General features: G+C 50.3%; 1 protein-coding gene across 18 annotated transcripts in view; it reads left to right on the top strand.

Annotated features, from left to right (window-relative positions):
* Positions 1 to 18307, top strand: part of Tacc2 (transforming acidic coiled-coil containing protein 2) — a 211561-nt gene that overhangs the window by 171001 nt on the left and 22253 nt on the right. For 8 of the 18 annotated variants that reach the window (XM_037209913.1, XM_028868284.2, XM_037209936.1 and 5 more), the window contains 5 exons: positions 3470 to 4775; positions 8566 to 8626; positions 10272 to 10566; positions 14895 to 14956; positions 16148 to 16263. In XM_037209913.1, coding sequence (XP_037065808.1) covers positions 3470 to 4775; positions 8566 to 8626; positions 10272 to 10566; positions 14895 to 14956; positions 16148 to 16263 — 1840 coding nt within the window. Of the gene's footprint in view, positions 1 to 3469; positions 4776 to 6597; positions 6634 to 8565; positions 8627 to 10271; positions 10567 to 14894; positions 14957 to 16147; positions 16264 to 18307 lie in introns of all 18 variants that reach the window. The other 10 variants (XM_037209943.1, XM_037209932.1, XM_037209918.1 and 7 more) reach the window with 4 other exon arrangements.

Here is an 18307-nt window from a genome sequence, read left to right as displayed (position 1 = left end):
CTTTGTGAGTTCGAGACCAGCCTGGTCTATAGAGTGAGTTCCAGGGCAGGTTCCAAAGCTACACATAGAAACCTTGTCTCGGGGTGGAGGGAGGGGGGGACATCAAGGATACAGCCGCTCAGAGGAAAGGCCATGTAAAGACACAGCCAGATGTGACCACCTCAAAGCCAAGGAGAAAGGCCCCAGGAGAGGCCAGACTTGGTGACACCTTCATTGTGGACTTCCGGCTTTAGGACTCAGGACAACGAGAAACACATTTCTTCTGTGTTGTTAAAGCCACCCAGTCTTTTAATGGAGTGGGGGCAACTGAGCTGATTAGCATAGCTGAGAAGCCTCTGGGGACTCTTCACATAAGCTGCAGATGCTGACCTCCCCAGGACTGAACTAGAAGCTAGAACAGGCATCTTTCCCGGGCTTACACCAGTGAGTGCAGCGGCATGTTGACATAGATGGATTGGTTTGGGTCCCATCTTTCCTCACCTCTGTATTCAAGATGTGTCCCATAGTGACCGACATTGGGGGCACCCCAGATTTAGGGTAAAGGAAGTCTTCATGCAGATCTATGTGGCTATGTAGCAGTCTAGTGGGAACCCAACTGGACATGCTTACCTTGCAAGTCAGGGCTTGCCTGTGGCAATGATGTAGGGAAGTTATCCCAACCTTGTGATGGACCACAGGGAGAGCCATTCTGCTCTGAGAACCATTCTGTAAAGTAGCAACTCCCAACCAAAAACAGCGCTGCCCTCCTGGGGACAGGAGGCAATGTCTGGAGACATATTGTCACAACTAGGATAGAAGGTGCCACCGGCATCTAGTAGGTCAAAGCTAAGGATGAAGCAAAGCATCGTTACACCGAACAGGCTGGCCCCCCACGATGAGGGACTGCCCCCAGGCATCCTTTGGGCTGAAGATAAGAAACTGTAGCAAAACTGGGTGTCTTTGCCTGTGACTCAATTAGGGAACAGTACTTCTGAGTAGGAAAGCCGGGCTAAGTAGGCAGGAAACCAAAGCAGATGTTAAGCTGACTCTCTGCTGACTGCCGCACGATGCGAGGATGCGAGGAAAACTACTGACATTTGAAGGCAGCCGCGGCGATGGAGCAGATTGAAAAGGAAGCTTGGCACTGGAGGGTCTGTCTACAGAAGTGAAGGGATGGCCGAGGCCCCCTCCCTGCTGCCAAGCCCATGTGACAGCACCTGGGCCCCCTCAGCATCTCTGGTCCTTTGCCTTCTGAACCAAGTATTCCGGGGCAGCCACAGGGCAGGAAGTTGAGGTTGCTGCTGACCAGAAGGGGCTGTGCTTGAAGGCCAGAGGACCTCAGAAGAGAAGGGAAGTGACCTCAGAGGGAAGAAAGATGGACACCGGTCCTGAGATGAGGAGGAAGCAAGTGTGTGTGGTGGTGGTAGGAAATAATTTGGTGCAAAGAGCTGGGACCAGAGGCTGCAAATGCTTAGGACATGTGTGCCTAGTTGGAGTTAGGGTTAGGGGAGAGATGGGAAGGCCTGGAGCCAGCACTGGCTGCTAGAATGACGACAGGGAGGCTCCCCCAGGTGCTCATAATCCAAGGGATGTTTATTAAGCTTTCTGAGGGACAGTTTTCCAGATTGGAAACGTTTTCCAGGTTGTAAGCCTCTTTCTGAACCTGAGAGGCTTGCATTTCCTTGGGCTGTTATCTCCCACTTTCTCAGCCAGGCTCCAGCTGCGGGGTTTGCCTGTGAGCAAAGTTAGGAAGCACCGTGAGAGGACCCCACCCCCACTATGGCAGAGAGCATCCACAGCTCAGAGTGGGAGGAAGTGGGGTGCCTTCTACAGAAACAGACTGGCTTGTTTGAATGTGAGCCTCTCCCACACCTGGGGTATTGGGACAAAGGACAAGACAGCCATTTAGAAAGTAAAAATGGAGGACACCCAGACCATGTGTCACATGAGTTTGAATCTCATGTGCCACATCCTCTTAGAAACTGTCCATTTATCCGAAACTCAAGTGTAATAGCTTCCTGGACTTTAGCTGGAAGTGGACCTGGAGAAAGGGGCTAATGCATCATAATGTCTGTCTGTGTGCACAGTCCATCAGTCCTGTGCAGTCTGACAGTCCGTCAGTCCTGTGCAGCCTGTTCTGTTTCATGGTCTGCCTGCCGTAGACCACGGTACACGGTTTTCCTTTTTCTAGCAGAACAGCTGGGAACCCAGAAATCCGCGCAAGGGCTGGTGGGTTTCCCGGGAGCAGTGGGGCAGGGAGACCACTGGGCATCCTTTGGAGTCCCTGAGCATGTTGGAAGATAAGGAGCAGCCTTATTGGCTGGCAGAGTTGGAGGAGCTCGGAAGCTGGGAGGAGAGGGCTGAGAATGGACAAGAGGCAATGCCAGAGTAAGGCAGGCGAGCAGGTTGGCGGGAGAGGGTCCAGGTCGTGTCCCGAGGGGCGGGTGGCGGAGGGCAAGCTCAGTCCTGCTCAGTTGTATGGCCTTCTCACTCAGAGCCTTGCACATTCTTCCCAGGGTCGGAGCAGTCAGGGTCAGGATTGACTGTGACTGTATTTAATTTGTATACCAAAGGTTGACTGTGTTTTGCTTGCCTTCTTTGTTTCCTGCCTTGCTCCTGTCTGACGTCATCCACATCAGCCTCCTCATTATTTCTAGAACACCCCAGGGGTACTCCTACCCCAGGGCCTTTGCACACAGAGCCCTTTCTGTCTAAGGTGCTTTCTGTTTGTTTTGTGAACTTCCGGCGGAGGTGACAAACAAACCTGATAGGACACGAATGACAGACTGAAGTACCAATCCCCTAGAGTCCAGCTTGGCCTTACTTACAGAGTGTGGGTAACCCCAAAACAGCCACACCACAGAAAGTCTCTTCGGCGTGGACGACAGTTTCTCCATAGCTACAAGGATAGAATCCTCCCTTCGGTTGGCACTCCACGCTCTACAAAGAGACCATGCCCAGCCTGGGTATGTGTAGGAAGGCGTGATGGGACTCTCAGGGGAGGGTCTAATGACCCTCCCCAACTCCTCCTTCATGAGGGACTTGGCATCAGGCCTGATCTTGAGAGTCCCTTGCAAGTAAGTAGTCAGGGGATGCTTTGGTAGTGGTGATGCCTTGGTGGTGATGGCAGTGGCCCACAGGCCAAGAGGACAGTGGTCTACAGCAAGCCTTTATCTCTTTCCTGATTGTTGCTCAGATTCTCAACATGACCCCTGGTCAAGGTCAAGCACTTAGTAAACTGCTTTGGAATGAATGAACCATGGGGCTTTCCCTTGATCAGCTACCTGGCTCTCGTTATTACAGATGAGGGCACTGAGGGAAACCGGCCCAGGGTCTGGAGCCAGTGAGGCTATGAAACCAGGATTTGTTGCCCATACGGACGGGGGTGCCCCCGTCTTTGGGGTTTATCCACCTCTGCTCTGGCACAGAACGAGAAGCGTTCTCAAGTGTCCCATGTCTTCAGGTGACAGCTCTGTCTCCTTTCCCTCAGGATGCAGTGCTGAGCCGGTCGTGGTTCCCGATGGCCCTCGCAGCGACTCCGTGGAAGGGAGCCCTTTCCGCCCCTCACACTCCTCCTCGGCGGTGTTCGACGAAGATAAGCCCATAGCCAGCAGTGGGGCGTACAACCTGGACTTTGACAGCATCGAGCTGGTGGATAACTTCCAGAGCCTGGAGCCGTGCTCTGCCGACTCGAAGGGCCAGGAGTGTAAGGTGAGCGCGCGGAGGAAATCCACCGAGTCCGTGCCCCCTTCCAAGTCCACGCTGTCCCGCTCGCTCAGCCTGCAAGCCAGCGACTTTGACGGTGCTTCCTGCCCGGGCAGCCCCGAAGCGGGGACCCTGGCCGCAGATGCGTGTGGCACAGGATCTAACAGTGCTTCCAGCACCCTCAAGCGAACTAAAAAAACACGGCCGCCTTCCTTGAAAAAGAAACAGGCCGCCAAGAAACCCACAGAGACCCCTCCAGTGAAGGAGACCCAGCAGGAGCCGGACGAAGAGAGTCCAGTCCCCACCGAGGAGCACCTTGCCCCGGAGACAAAGACGGAGTCGGTCACACCCGAGGGCACTGGGGGCACCTTGTCAGAGGAGACGCCCCTGGAGCCCGCCGCCGCCGCTGTGCCCACAGCCTCCTGCCCTTTGACTTTGGAGAGTGCCGAAGACGTCAGCCCTCTGGTTTCTGGAGGTGGCCGAGTGCAGAACTCACCCCCTGTGGGGAGGAAATCAGTGCCTCTTACCACAGCCCCTGAGGCAGTGGAGGTGACCCTATCGGATAGTGGGGGGCAGGAGGACTTGCCTGCCAAAGCGCTCTCCGTGAGGCTGGAGTTTGACTATTCTGAGGACAAGGGTAACTGGGACAGCCAGCAGGAAAACGCCCCTCCCACCAAAAAGATAGGCAAGAAGCCAGTTGCCAAAATGCCCCTAAGGAGGCCAAAGATGAAAAAGACACCTGAGAAACTCGACAACACTCCTGCCTCACCTCCAAGGTCCCCTACCGAGCCCAATGACATCCCCATTGCTAAAGGTACCTACACCTTTGATATAGACAAGTGGGACGACCCCAATTTTAACCCTTTTTCCTCCACCTCAAAAATGCAAGAGTCTCCCAAACTGCCCCAACAGTCGTACAACTTTGACCCCGATGCCTGTGAAGAGTCCCTTGACCCCTTTAAGACATCCTCTAAGACCCCCAGCTCACCTTCCAAATCCCCAGCCTCTTTTGAGATCCCAGCCAGCACCGTCGAAGCGGACGGGGACGGGCTGACTAAGCCCGCTAAGAAGAAGAAGACCCCCCTGAAGACGTAAGTTCAAGGAGGGAGGTGGTGAGGATTTTGAGAGCGGGTGTGCGTTGCTGTGAGTTCTAGTCCTGCCTGTGCCTGGGGAGTCCCCGGCTGCCCTCGTCCTGCCCACCCCACCCCCCACCCCCACCCCGTGGCTGTCATGACACCGTTTTTTTTTTTTTTGTGGCTGTTTCTCCAAGCAGGCAGGACACATGTTTCCTTTCTTTCTGCAGCCTCCTTGCTATCATCCCCCCCAATCCCCGAACCCACAGTCCTTGATCTTTTAACTAATTGGTGGCTTGACGTTTTATGTTTAGCCATTGATGACCTCTCAACTCCAGGGGACGATGGGAAGTCCTGTAGAAAAGGAGCAGACCTGGCGGCCTTCCTGTTGGTGGCTGAACTCTTCCCTGGTTAGCATATGCATTGCCTTTGGATTAGCTGAGACACACACCCTGCGAAATACTGTTAAGTGTACAGCATTTGTTCCTACCTGCTAATACGACTTTAACTCAGGGGCCACAAAGGGTAGCAGGCTACAGGAGGCCCCAGATGGAGAGAGCTGCTGCGTGCCCTCTGACAAGCGTGCTAGAGACAGGCTCTTTCTTGCCTTCCCACTCTCCAGTCATCTTTTTCAAATAAGACTTGAAAGTCCCCGAAAGACCTGAGGAGATTGGTGAGACCTGGACGGGGGAAGCGAACCCTCCAGTCCCTAAGAAGAGTGGCTTTTGTCCACCCACACATGCCATGGTTCCCCCTGGCTGCTTGGTGTTGGTGCCCTTGGCACTCATCCTGAGAAGCCCAACTTTGTCGGCTAGAGGTCCATTCCTCAGGACCTGTAACCTGACGACCATGTGCCCGGTTGCTACAGACGTCCTGGCTCTCTTGGGAAGCATCGCTGTAATTTAATCAGGTGGAGAACACTCAGCCTCCCATCCCAGGGCCGTGGAACAAGCCCCAGTGTTGGCCTCTCTGGGTCTGGCTGGAATAACACAGGGTGACCCATCTGCATCAGGAATCTGAGAATAACTCAGGTTCTGCTTTGTGGGTTGCTCTGTCACCATCTTACGGTAGCTGAAGGCCATTCCAGCTCCAAACATGGACTTTTTTTAGTTCTGTTCCCCAACCAGGCCCTTCTTAGAGATTCTATAAGATCCATATTAGAACCTTTTTTTTTTTTTAATAATTTAAACTTTCATATAGATTCTTTTTCATACAGCATATTCTGATCATGGGTTCCCTTCCCCCAACTCCCACTTACCCAAATCCACGTAGAATTTGAAAGTGGAATAATAACTTTAATCCCAGCACTTGGGAGGCAGAGGCAGGCAGATCTCTAAGTTTGAGGCCAGCCTGGGCTACACAGAGAAATCCTGTCTCAAAAAACACAAACAAACAGAAAAGTGGAATAATACCCAGAAATGCTTACACTTCAAAGCCATAACTTCTCACCTTTAGAAAGAGAGTCATCAGGCAGCCGCCCCCTTCTTCTGACCCCAAATAGTATTTCCCCCAGTCGCTTTCCCCTTTGCTCATCAGGGCTAAGAAGGTTGGGGAAGCTGCCCCTGTGTCCTGGCGTCACCCTTAGTACATGCCGGTCTACTGGTTTGGGAGACTATTGTGCGGAGGCAGAGCTCTTAGGTACCAACCCTCCAGGTGGTCAGAACCCGGAGAAGAGGCTGTGTGCCCACAACCCCTCCCCAGAAGGCTGGACTGTGTACCCTGGAGCAGAATCCGCTATGGATGGCTGCCACATCCTAAGCCACTAAGTGCCCGGTGTCTGCAGATTTATCTTTGTGTCAGTTCCTTCTGTCTGTCTCTCTTCTTTGTCTTCTTGTCTTAGGATGGTTGAAGATGTGATGTCTGTGTGTTCTCTGTTGTAAGTAAATTTCATGCAATCTGCCTCTTGCCCCTCTCGTGTGGGGCTTCCGCCTTGCTTCCGCTTGCTACCCCTCTCCTTTCGTCTCTGTGGTGGCCGCTGCGTTCCTGTGTAGAGCTTGGGAATGATGATGGGTCGGGGCTCCCCTGCCGTCAAGGTTACTTTTCTGTTTCACCCTGATTAGCATGAGCTGCTGGGCTGTGCAAACATGATTAGCCAACAGCTGCCTGCCTGTCTGCAATGGAACCCTTCCCCTGCTTGGTTTTTTTTTTGTTGTTGTTGTTTTGTTTTGTTTTGTTTTTTTCCTTTGTGGAGGTGGGGTGAAAATCTTCATCTGAAATCCATCTTTTGGTTTTTAACTCCTCATTCCATTCTTTTGTTGTAAGTTGGGCTGGCGGTGATTGCTTTCAGTAGCAGGATGCTTTCGTATGAAGCACTGCAGGAAGCCTGGGGCAGAGACTGCCGTGGCTGTTTCTTGTTACATTATGAGGCATTACCATTTGGGCTCTTCCAAATTCATGCTTGCAGAAATCTGAGGGGATGTGGGATCCGCTCAGCATGGAACCCATGGCTGAGAACCATTGCCAGCATGCCTTGGGTCATGTTCTTGGCTACTTATGTCTAGGCTGGATATTAACATGTCTCATCATTGGGTAGCCCCACCAGGCACCAATGCAACTGGCCACCTGTGTGCCTCTAGTACAGCATACCCTAGCCAGGGCAGAGCTCAGGGCTCTCAATCTATGTTCCTTTCAACCTTCCCTTACAGGGGAAGCTGACCTGGACCCAGGCTTCTGGCAGCCTCCAGGATAGCATGGAGTCTCCCAATTCTGTCCTACCCCAGCAGCCGCCTTTTAGTGTTTTCAAGTCATCTAGCACCTATGAAAGTTATATATTTATATGCATGAATAAATATATACCTTATGTTGGGACTGGACTGTTTTATGGCAAATGCCATAAATGCTGTAAATAACCATTCACAGCATTTTCTTATATTCAAATGCCATTGTTGGAGTGTTTTATTTGAGAGTACACAGGGAAGGAACTTGGGTATCGGATTTATCTACTTACTTAGTTAACATGGGAAATGGAGGAGAGTGATGGGACTTTAATTGAGGGACCCTGCCTCCTCCATCCCTGAGCTCTAGCCTTGCCTGGTCCTAAAACCATACTGGGGAGAGCTGGAACCAGGAGAAAAGGGCCAGTTGTAGGTTGAGGGTGTTCACTTTTGATTATAGAAATGACCCCCAGAGCATGGTGGCTCATGGACTGAATAGTACTGCTTATGCCAAAACCATTCCCTTTCTCCTGGGGTCAGTCTGCCCCACCGCCGTTACCTTGTATGAAGGAAAAAGAAAGGGAGAAAAGAGTATGGAATGGTGTCCATTAATTGTGCACAGCCACGGAGAGGCCTAAGACACCATCTTCCTGGACTCTGCCTTTAGTCAGAATCCCACCCAGAGTCTCTCAGAGCAGAAGAACCCATTGCACTCTGTGTTCCTGGGAGTACAAAGGGCTCCCCGGGTCCCCACAGGATCCAGAACGTTCCTGTTTCTGCGCAGGCTCCTCTGGCTATTCATTAAGAGCTGCGTCTCCTTGCCCATGTGAAAATTGGATCCTGTTAATTAGTGTCATGAGCCTGCGGCCCCTCCCCCAGCCTTAGCTGGCTCAGAAATTAGTCTCCTCGCCACAGGTTTGCTGTGTAATAGTAAGAACGGTTTGTTAAATTTAGCTGCATCTTTCTGGGTCGGCTCTCCAAAATGGCTTCTCGGTAAAGGTTTCCAGCTTGATGGATCTTCCCCTTGGGGGCAAAAATAATATCAGTTACAAAGTCAGAATGAGCTGTTGGGTAGGCGGGAGGCTGGGCAGTTGCCGGGTGCTTGGGAATGACCTGTGATCCTGTGTTGTTTACCTTTCCCATTTTATTTACAGTGACACATTTAGGGTGAAGAAGTCACCAAAGAGGTCTCCTCTGTCTGATCCACCTTCTCAGGTACAGCACTCCCTTGATCCCTTGAGCATATTACATTGCTAATCGGGGAGTTAATGCTGCTTTGTCTGCACACACACACACACACACACACACACACACCATTCATGCACTTGTGTAACACACACATGCATATACACACTCCTGCACACGTGCACATACACTGTGCACACATGCATACATGCACACCAAAAAACAGGGAGAGCAGAGTTTTCCTTTTTTCTCTTTATGGCGTGGAGTGTTTTGACCTCCCCCTCAGTTTGGTGGAGATCAAGGTGTGTGCTATGAGGAATTAGTTGAGAATAAGGGCAAGATTTTATAGTGGGAATTCTTCTAGTCTCTTCTGGCCATTTAATCTTCTGAGAACTTGCATCAAGTTGAGAGGGCCTTTTGAAATCAATGGACACAGAGTGAGAAAATTCAGGGGAAACTTGACTATCAGGAATAACAAATTATGTCATCAGAGTTAGAGTGGGAAGAGGAGGGATGCTTACCCTCAAGAAGCTTGGTGCTAGAGAGAAAGTTTAGTGATTAAAAGTACTCACTGCTCTCGCTGAGGATCAAAGTTCAGTTCCCAGCACCCACATGGTGGTTCACAATTGTCAGTACAAGGGTTCTAACACCCTCTTCTGGCTTCTGTGGGTACTGCACACACATGATGCACATACACACACACAGGCAAAAACACTTATACACATAAAATAAATCTTTAGGGAAAAGAAGTGGGGGCTTGAGTTCATTATGAGTCTCTTTCCCTCTTGGTGGTGTTTGTAACAAGCTCATGTCTTCCACCCTCCTCATAGACCAAGGAAGGGAATCCTCAGGCAGGCTTGCTACCATTCTGGGTTATAAGACAAGGTGATCTTCAGATCAAACCCAGCTTCAATTGCTGACCGTTGGGCAGGGAAAGAACATACCAGGACCTTAGCTCCAGGGATAGGAGACTTGAGGTCCAGCTGTAGCTCTCCCCTGGGCTCTCACTATACAGTGGCGGTAAAAACCCTTCTCTTCATCAGGACTTGTGTGAGGACTCTCAGACAGTGCTGATGATACGACTGTAAAAGTAGCTGGAATCTCTCAGATAACCAAGACAGAGACTTAGCTATTGTTTTGTTTTGAGACAGGGTCTCACACGAGCTCATGTTGGCCTGGTACTTACTGCATAGCCCAGGCTAGCCTCAGTCTCTTGAGTGTTGGGGTCTCAGGGGTGAACCACCATACTGAGGCCTTTTGTTGTTGTTTTCAGTGCTGGGTATTGAACCTAGGACTGTGCACATGCAAGGCGAGCACCAGGCCATGGAGCCACATCCCCAGTCCTTGGAGAAAGGGTCCATAGCCCAGTCTGACCTCACACTCCCAGCGGTTCCCCTGCCTCAGCCTCTCAGATGCTAGGATTACGGGCAGGAGTTACTATGTTCAGGGTTGTTGGGTTTTTTGTTTGTTTGTTTTTTAATTAACTAATTAATTTTGATAAACCCATGGTCGCTCCCTGAAATCAACCATCAGTAAAGGAGATCACTAGAGGAAAGTTTCCTCCAGGGGCACTGTGGATCAGAGCCCCAGGGGAGCAGATGGAGGGGTTTCCTTGGTTTGAGGGGCGTGGATTCTGAGACTGGGTGAAAGAAGAGGCTGTCTCCTCTCCTCACAGGACTCCACTCCAGCTGCCACGCCGGAAGCACCCCCAGCCATCTCTGCAGTGGTTCATGCCACAGATGAGGAGAAGCTGGCCGTCACCAGCCAGAAGTGGACGTGTATGACAGTGGATTTGGATGCCGACAAACAGGACTTCCCACAGCCCTCGGACCTGTCTAACTTTGTAAATGAGACCAAATTCAATTCGCCCTCAGAGGGTAAGCAACTCGGTGGCCAGCCAGACCCACACCTTGCCTTGGAGAATACTGTCGCTAGGGGGCAAAGAGCCAGGAAAGATACTTGCCAGCCAGGTAACCATTACCCGTGTGACAATCTATCTGCACACCTCCCGCTGAATGCAAAGCTAAGGCTTGAGAGCAACTGTCCCCTGGCCACATGATGCCTGCTGAGAACCACACTAGCCCCCTCTAACCCAGATCTGAATCCCCACTTGCTTGTCCTTGGCTGTATGGCTTATGATACCTTCCGTAGTTTCGAAAGGCACAGCGCCAAAGGAACATCAGTCACACTGAGCTTTCTAAGTCAACTCACCCATGGGTCTTTTGGTGCCATCCTTGTTCATATCCCTCACAGATTGGTCATACACTATGGCCACAGATTTTTTTTAAGATTTATTTATTTATTATTATGCACAGTGTTCTGCCTGCATGTATGCCTGCAGGCCAGAAGAGGGCATCAAGTCTCATTATAGATGGTCGTGAGCCGCCATGTGGTTGCTAGGAATTGAACTCAGGACCTCTGGAAAGAACAGCCAGTGCTCTTAACTGCTGAGCCATCTCTCTAGCCCCATGGCCACAGATTTTAACGAAGCCTGGAGGCAGATGGTTTCCCCAGGTTTGCTAGTGAGAACTTGGGGGATTTGGGAAGATCCCAAGCACTTGTCTTATCTGCGTGTCTTCCTTATGCTGTGTTTTCAGTCTCTACTTCTTCTCATGTATCTTAGGGCTGGGGTGTACTTGGTTGGTAGAGTGCCTGCATGAAGCCCTGGGTGTCTCCCCACTGCGTAGATTGTAGGTGTAGTGGCGCACACCTGTCCTCCCAGCAGGCTGGAAGGCAGAGACAGAACCCAGAAGTTCACTCTCCTCCCCGACCTTTGCCTGTCTCAGCCTTTGCCTGGATATCCCCTCCTTTCCCTGCTTGCCTGTAATGCTTAATCTGGGGCCTCTTAACACCATGAGGAAGATGTGTGTGTAGTTCTTGTTCGTTACTGGGGAGTTTGTTTACTGAAGGCCACAACCCTGATGCCTTTCTGTCCCACCCTACTCTGAGCATTGTAGGAGCTGAAGATGGGTGTGGGATAAAGAAATGCAAGGTCAGGTAAACAGTGGTGTCAGCTCAGTTTGGTCTTTGCAATAACCATCCCCTGCGTGAAGTAGAGGGACCTGGGAAGGGAGAGCAGCCTAATGTCACAGGAGCAGTGAGGACATTTGGACACACACATCTCACTTCCCACTTTGATATTGTCTCCAGTTCCCCATCCCCCCCACCCCACCCCACCCCCACCCCAGGCTCTTGAGCTAGATAAAAATCTGCAAAAATTCGACAAATAGGGAGGGCTTAAGGAGATGCCTCGGGAGTAAATGTGCAAGTGTGAGGACCTGAGCTCGAATCCCAAGAACCTCTGTGACAGCCTGATGCCCTTACAAGTGTCTGTAATCACAGCACTCCTGCAGGGAGCTGGGGCAGGGACAGGAGACTCTCCAGAGGCTCAGTGGCCAGAGAGCCTGCCATGTTCATCTGAAGAAGCAAAACAAGAAAGCCCAGTCAGTAGAGGGCAAGGGATGACAACCAAGGCTGTCCTTTAACATCCATGCATGCACTGTGGTGTGCACACACCCACATTCAGAGAGAGAGATCAGAAGATAGGCATACATTTAACTTTAAAACAAAACTCTTTGAAATCTGCTTCCTTAGAAAATAGCAGTAAAGATTTGGCAAGTGACAGATCAGTTTTAGCCATTGTGTGGTAGAGAATGTTGATGTGAAGACACCATGGCTGTAGGAGGCATTGGCCCTGCTGTAAGCACCTCTGTAACCACCCTGGATGGAGAAGCTTCTCATCAGGTCTTCCCTCCTGTTCTTTCAGTAAGGACACATTCAGCACATCAGACATCTGGGGGTGCTGATGTGACCCTGGAATGAATCAGTCCAGGGCTGCAGCTGCAGTCTGAGACTTGGTCTTAGGGAAGTCACCAACCACAGGAAAGGGAAATGTTGGGTTAGACATCGTAATTACTATTTGAGCACACATGCACAGCGATGGTAATTCCATAGAAGAGAGGGGGAAAGCAGGGACTATCATTTTGCACACGGGGCTTCATTTCCTCTGAGCTCTGTGGTGGATCCTGTAGCCCCCTCCCTTGAAGACTGGGGAAACAGGCTGTGCATTGAGAAGGCCTGAGGTGATTTGTGCAGGGCAGATCTGCCTGATTTCATAGTTCTGTGCTGCTGTGGTGAGAATAGACCGGGCTCCCTGGCCTCATTTGTAGGATGAGGGCGTGAGCTAGTCCTGTTCCTTCCTACCTGGGTGCGCCAGTAGCGCTGAAGAGCTTCAGGTTGTCTTTGCTGTTTCAGAACCCCAGAGGACCGTAGGGTAGCAGTTACCCATGGAGTTGGAGTGCCCTGCTTGCGGTGTATGCCACCTTAACTGTGTGGCCTCCATAACCTTCCAGTGATGACACACTCTGCTTGAGTTATGGGCGTGCTCATCTGTTTAATGAATAGCCTTCTCTTCTGTACCTGAGAATGTTAGGCAGCCTGTCTCTGGGACCTCGCCTGCCCAGGAGACCCTGATAGCAACTGTTTTTGTTTTATTTTATTTTTGATTTATTTTTATTCATGTGTGAGTGTGTGCTTACGTGAGTTTATGTGCATCATGTGTTTACGGGTGCCCTTGGAGTCCAGAGGACATTGGATCCAAAGAGCTAGAGTTACAGGTGGTTGTGAGCTGTCCAGTGTGGATGCTGGGAACTGAATCTCATCCTCTGGGAGAGCAGTGCACATTCTTAACCACTGAGCCATCTCTGCAGCCCTGAGCAGTTGCTTTTAGACCCACAAATCTTCATAGCTACTTGGTAGCCCCACCTCCCTATACACAACTGTATCTGCCCCCTCTTCCCACATCCAGCAGAGGGCAAGTTGTCCATCTGGGTAGGCACCATGGCTGTCTTATGACGGAGACTGAGAAGGGGACAGGAAAAGGTGAATATAGTCTCTTCATCCTTCTCCAGGGCCCTTTGTCCATCTCCTCTTAATAAAACATCTGTTCAAAGAGAAATGTTAGAATGAGCAATAATAAGTCTGGTCATAATTCTTCCCATTGTGTAACTAATTGTAGGCCTTTTTGTTATACCTTGTCATGTTATCCACAACAGTGTGGCACTTTGAGTTTCATTTCATTGTTGAATCAGCAGGGACAGAGAAGTCCAATAAGCTGACCTTGCTGGTCTTAGAAATGAAGACCCTTCATCTCCTGCCAGGGCACTTCCCTTAGCAAAACTCTAGCAACTAGATTCAGGAAGACAGTCAAGACCTCTTGTCTGTGTGATGCCCTGGTATGAGGTCATTCTCCAAAGTGGCCCTTGGATACGAGAGGATTCTTTAAAAATAGCCATTGGCCTCTTCAGTGTGAAATAGCCCTATCCTTAAGTGACTCCGCCTCCCCTGAAGTTGTACAGACATGTGCTACGTGGTACCAGTGGTGGAATTGTTCCTAGTCTGCCACCTACATGTGGCCTGGTGTGAGAGGGAGCTGCTTGACTTTATCTGCATGCCTACTCTGTGAGGTTTAGAATTTAAAGCAGATGAGACTGACTTTCTCCCTCCCTCCCTCCCTCCCTCCCTCCCTCCCTCCCTCCCTCCCTTTTTCTTCCCCTCTTCTTTTCTTGTACTAGGAATTGTACCTAGGGCACTGTACATTCCAGGCAAGCACCCCCACTGAACTACACCCCTAGCCCTCTTAATTTTTCCCATTTTGAGACAAGAGTCTCCTGACTAAGTTGCCCAGGCTACCTTTGAACCTAACTCTATAGCCCAGGCAGGCCTTGAACCCACATACTCTCCCTAACTGGGATCATGGGACCTCAAGAGAGATCCCTAAAACTGGCTTTGGCAAGATGGTCTATCAAGATGTCAGACCTCAGCCCTGAAGCAACCAGTAAAACTGAGGGAAATAACCAGCTTAGGAAGGAGCACTAGAGGAGTGTTGCCTGTCTTGGGGCTACTGAATTCACAGAGGGGGGACCAGTACAGTACAGTTCCAAGATGTCACTGTGCTGTGTCATCTTACATGGTGCAGCCCTTGAGAGTTAGACGAAAACGATCCCCAAACACCTGTGCCTTCCGATCTCAACACAATGGATGTACTGGGGTCTGCCCACTGCAGACCTGTGTGTGGACACAGCTTCATTTCCTTGGAACTCATTCACATTTCTAAGGGCCAAAGCTCCTCCCAGCAGGAAGCGTACAGGCTGTCTGAAATTGCTGAACTGTGCCTCGATGGAGGCTGGATCTGAAGACTATAGTCAATGATGGGCCCCAAAAGCTCAGCCCACCCCCTGCTGGGCCAGGTCTTTCAGTCTTCCCCTGGTACTTAATCTCGCCTATTTGTTGTTTTCAGAGCTGGACTACAGAAACTCCTATGAAATCGAATACATGGAAAAGCTTGGCTCCTCCTTACCCGTGAGTTCCTCCTATACACTGGCCTGGCGGGGACTCCTGTGGGGTCTCCAGCAAGGCTGCACAAGGTCGTTCAGAGTTGTCTCCTTACACAGAAATGCCACTCCCCATCCCTAGACTCATTGCTCCAGGTCTCGGGACTCTAGTCTGACCGCCTTACCAGTAACTCTTGTCCCTTTTAGCCATACATTGTATAGTCAGTGCCCATATCCACCTGCACTCTCCTGTAGGCCTTGATTATAGAAGGACTCTCAGGGGTTCTGAGCTACAGCCCCTGCTGTGGCCTCTGCTCGTGACCCTCCTGCCCAGCCAAGAAGAAAGAAGCTTTGTTGATTCTGGCCAAGCCCATTGCCCTGTCTCTTTCTTTGGGGTCTGTCTCAGTTACTTTGCTGTTGCTGTGATAAAACACCATGACCAATTCGGGCTTAGGGTTCCAGAGGAATAAGAGTCCATGATAGGCCGGGCGTTGGTGGTGCACGCCTTTAATCCCAGCACTCAGGAGGCAGAGGCAGGCGGATCTCTGTAAGTTCGAGGCCAGCCTGGGCTACCAAGTGAGCTCCAGGAAAGGCGCAAAGCTACACAGAGAAACCCTGTCTCGAAAAACCAAAAAAAAAAAAAAAAAAAAAAGAAGAAAAAAAAAAAGAGTCCATGATAGCAGAGCAGAGGCACCTCTTGAACCACAAGCCAGAAGCAGTCTTTAAACTCTCAGCAGAGCTCACCTCCAGTAACACAGCTTCCTCCAGCAAGGCCCCGCCCCCTCAACCTTCCAAACACCATTAACCTGGGACCAAGTATTCAAATGCCCAAGACTGTGGGGGACATCTCATTCAAACCCACCACAGGGCCTCAGTGGCCGGGCTCATCACTGGGCTCAGCATGCTGTCACTCCCCATTCCCTTGTGAGGACTGAGAGCGTGGCTGGTGAACTCTGCATCCTCAGCACGGGTGTTTGCCACTGTGGCCCATGAGCACTGAGGGGCTGAACAGGGCACGTAGCGGTACCAGAGGGTACTTCCCACCTTAGGTCTCCTTGGGTCCTTCTCTCCTACCCTCCTGGCCCTCTCCTAGTCACCTCCTGCTTTCTCAGAAAGCTGAAGGCTTACTTGTTTCTTGTTGACAAGTACTTTCTTGACTTGAGTGGCGTACTCAGGCCACTGTTCCTGGCTAATGCATGTGTAACTTTGATTCCTGCAGCAGGATGATGACACTCCGAAGAAGCAGGCCTTGTACCTCATGTTTGACACCGCTCAGGAGAGCCCCGTCAAGTCTTCTCCCGTCCGGATGTCGGATTCCCCAACTCCGTGTTCGGGGTATGACTTCTATGATGGGAGAGTTGTGGCTTAGGTCAGAGGCCCCCAAGTCCTTGTATACCTTCCCACTGTTATTCTGACTTCGTTCCATTTGTGTGTGTGTGTCTGCAGGTAGTCCATAACTCAGTCTGTCCACAAGGGCACAGATGCATCACTTCTATTTCCAAGGGCTCTTTGAATAAAGGTGAAACAGTTGACTGGCAGTAACACACACACACACACACACACACACACACACAAACGCGCGCACGCACACACACAGAGCCAGTTCACACTCAACTCTATTCTGTTGTCGGTCCAATAGTGACAGTGTGGTACAACACTGAAAGCTTAAGTCTCTTATGCCTCAGTTTCCCTACGTGTAAAGTGAGAGGAATTAATGAATCCCCCACCGGTACCTGCCAGTGGACATTTCTCTCAGGGTCCAGAATAGACATTATCAGCGGTGAAGAAATTAATCTGAGGGATATCAAAAGAATCTAAGCACAGTGAGCTCTTTAGGCCATTCCCTTTATTCTTCTAAGTCGATTTCCTCTGCACAGCTTCTTTTCTGTCCTCATACTTTGCTCCTCTCTGTCCCTTCTTCTGTTGTCCTCTCATCGTTCCCTCTGTCCCTGAACTTTCCAGTATATATTCACATACAGTCAGCAATCCTCCGGCTGCACTGTTTTCTGGTAGGGTGGGGGAACTTCACTGGGTTGCTAGGCAACCTGCATCACAATGTGTAGTATTTGGTTAGTAAAAGCACTTTTGCTCTGTGTTAATTGCACAAAGGGGAATCTTAAGAACCAGGAATAGCACCTGGGTTGAGATAAAGGAGGGAGGGTAAAAGCTTAATTTGCACAAGAAACAAAGCTTGGCACCTATCCTCTGTCTCCTCCGGTCAGTAGGAATATTTACCTTGTCTCAGTAACTAGCAGATGACCAAAACACCATCCCAGAACTGTAAGCAGTAAATCTCTTAAATTAGGGTCTTGTGGAAATAAACTGGGGTGGAGGTAAGGAGTTAAGGATTTAATTGTTAGTGGTTATTTTCTCTTATCTATAGGTGAGATGAACTAATACATATCTATCTACAGTCTGTCCTATCTCATATGAAATACTTTTTTTTGGTCCGGAGAATGGCCCTGGCCAGATGTTTGCTAATGAAGAATAAACACAGCTGGGGAATGTTGTCCAAAACACCCCAAATGTATAGGGGAAGTTGTGCCCAATAAATGATCAGTCACACTGTTAGAAGTTCTTGGGAGAGGAATCAAATGGGAAAGCTACAATAGCACACAAGAAATTCACTGCAGGAACAGCTAATACATTAAAAAGCCAGTATCGCCGGATGGTGGCGGTGGCGCACGCCTTTAATCCCAGCACTCGGGAGGCAGAGCCAGGTGGATCTCTGTGAGATCCAGGGCAGGCACCAAAACTACGCAGAGAAACGCTGTCATGAAAAACAGCCAGTCTCACCATACACCGTGAGTTTCGGCTTTATCCTCTGGAAAAGCCCTTGGCTCTTCCAAGTATAAGCTTTGCCATATAGTCAGCCGACCTCTAGGGATTTAGGGAGATAAGAGAAGACTGTTAGTCCCCAGAGCAGTCGAGGGACAGACACAGGGAACCTGGCTTCTAGGAGATAGTGTATGGAAAGCCTGTGTCGTAGTGCCTAGCACATGTAAAGTGAATGACAGACATTTCCTGCTAGTGTGGATGTTAATATTTGCATGCGCCGGTGTCCACATTCTGAATGGTGTACACCCTTTGATAGGGGAAATGTAAAGCATTGCTTGATGCTCTTTAGGTCGTCCCATCCATCACTGGATACCTGCTCAGTACCGGGCAGGATTGGAAGCTCTTGTTTTGGTCTCTCCGACGTAACTGTAGGCCCTACAGGCCAAACTCTCCAGATGTTAGGTGTTAGTGCAGCGATGTCTAACTAGAGATGATGCCCTCTCCAAGAGTGGTCCCCTGTGGCAGGCACTATGTGGAGTGCTTTGGGTTTATACAGCATCTTACTTCATCTTCTCGAAGGTGCCTATCCACTTTCTAAGAA

This window comes from Peromyscus leucopus, chromosome 1 (genome assembly GCF_004664715.2).
Source record: "Peromyscus leucopus breed LL Stock chromosome 1, UCI_PerLeu_2.1, whole genome shotgun sequence".
In the NCBI taxonomy this organism is placed as follows: domain Eukaryota; kingdom Metazoa; phylum Chordata; class Mammalia; order Rodentia; family Cricetidae; genus Peromyscus; species Peromyscus leucopus.
The sequence above is the reverse complement of the archived record's forward strand: the minus strand, read 5'-3'. Positions and strand labels throughout refer to the sequence as shown.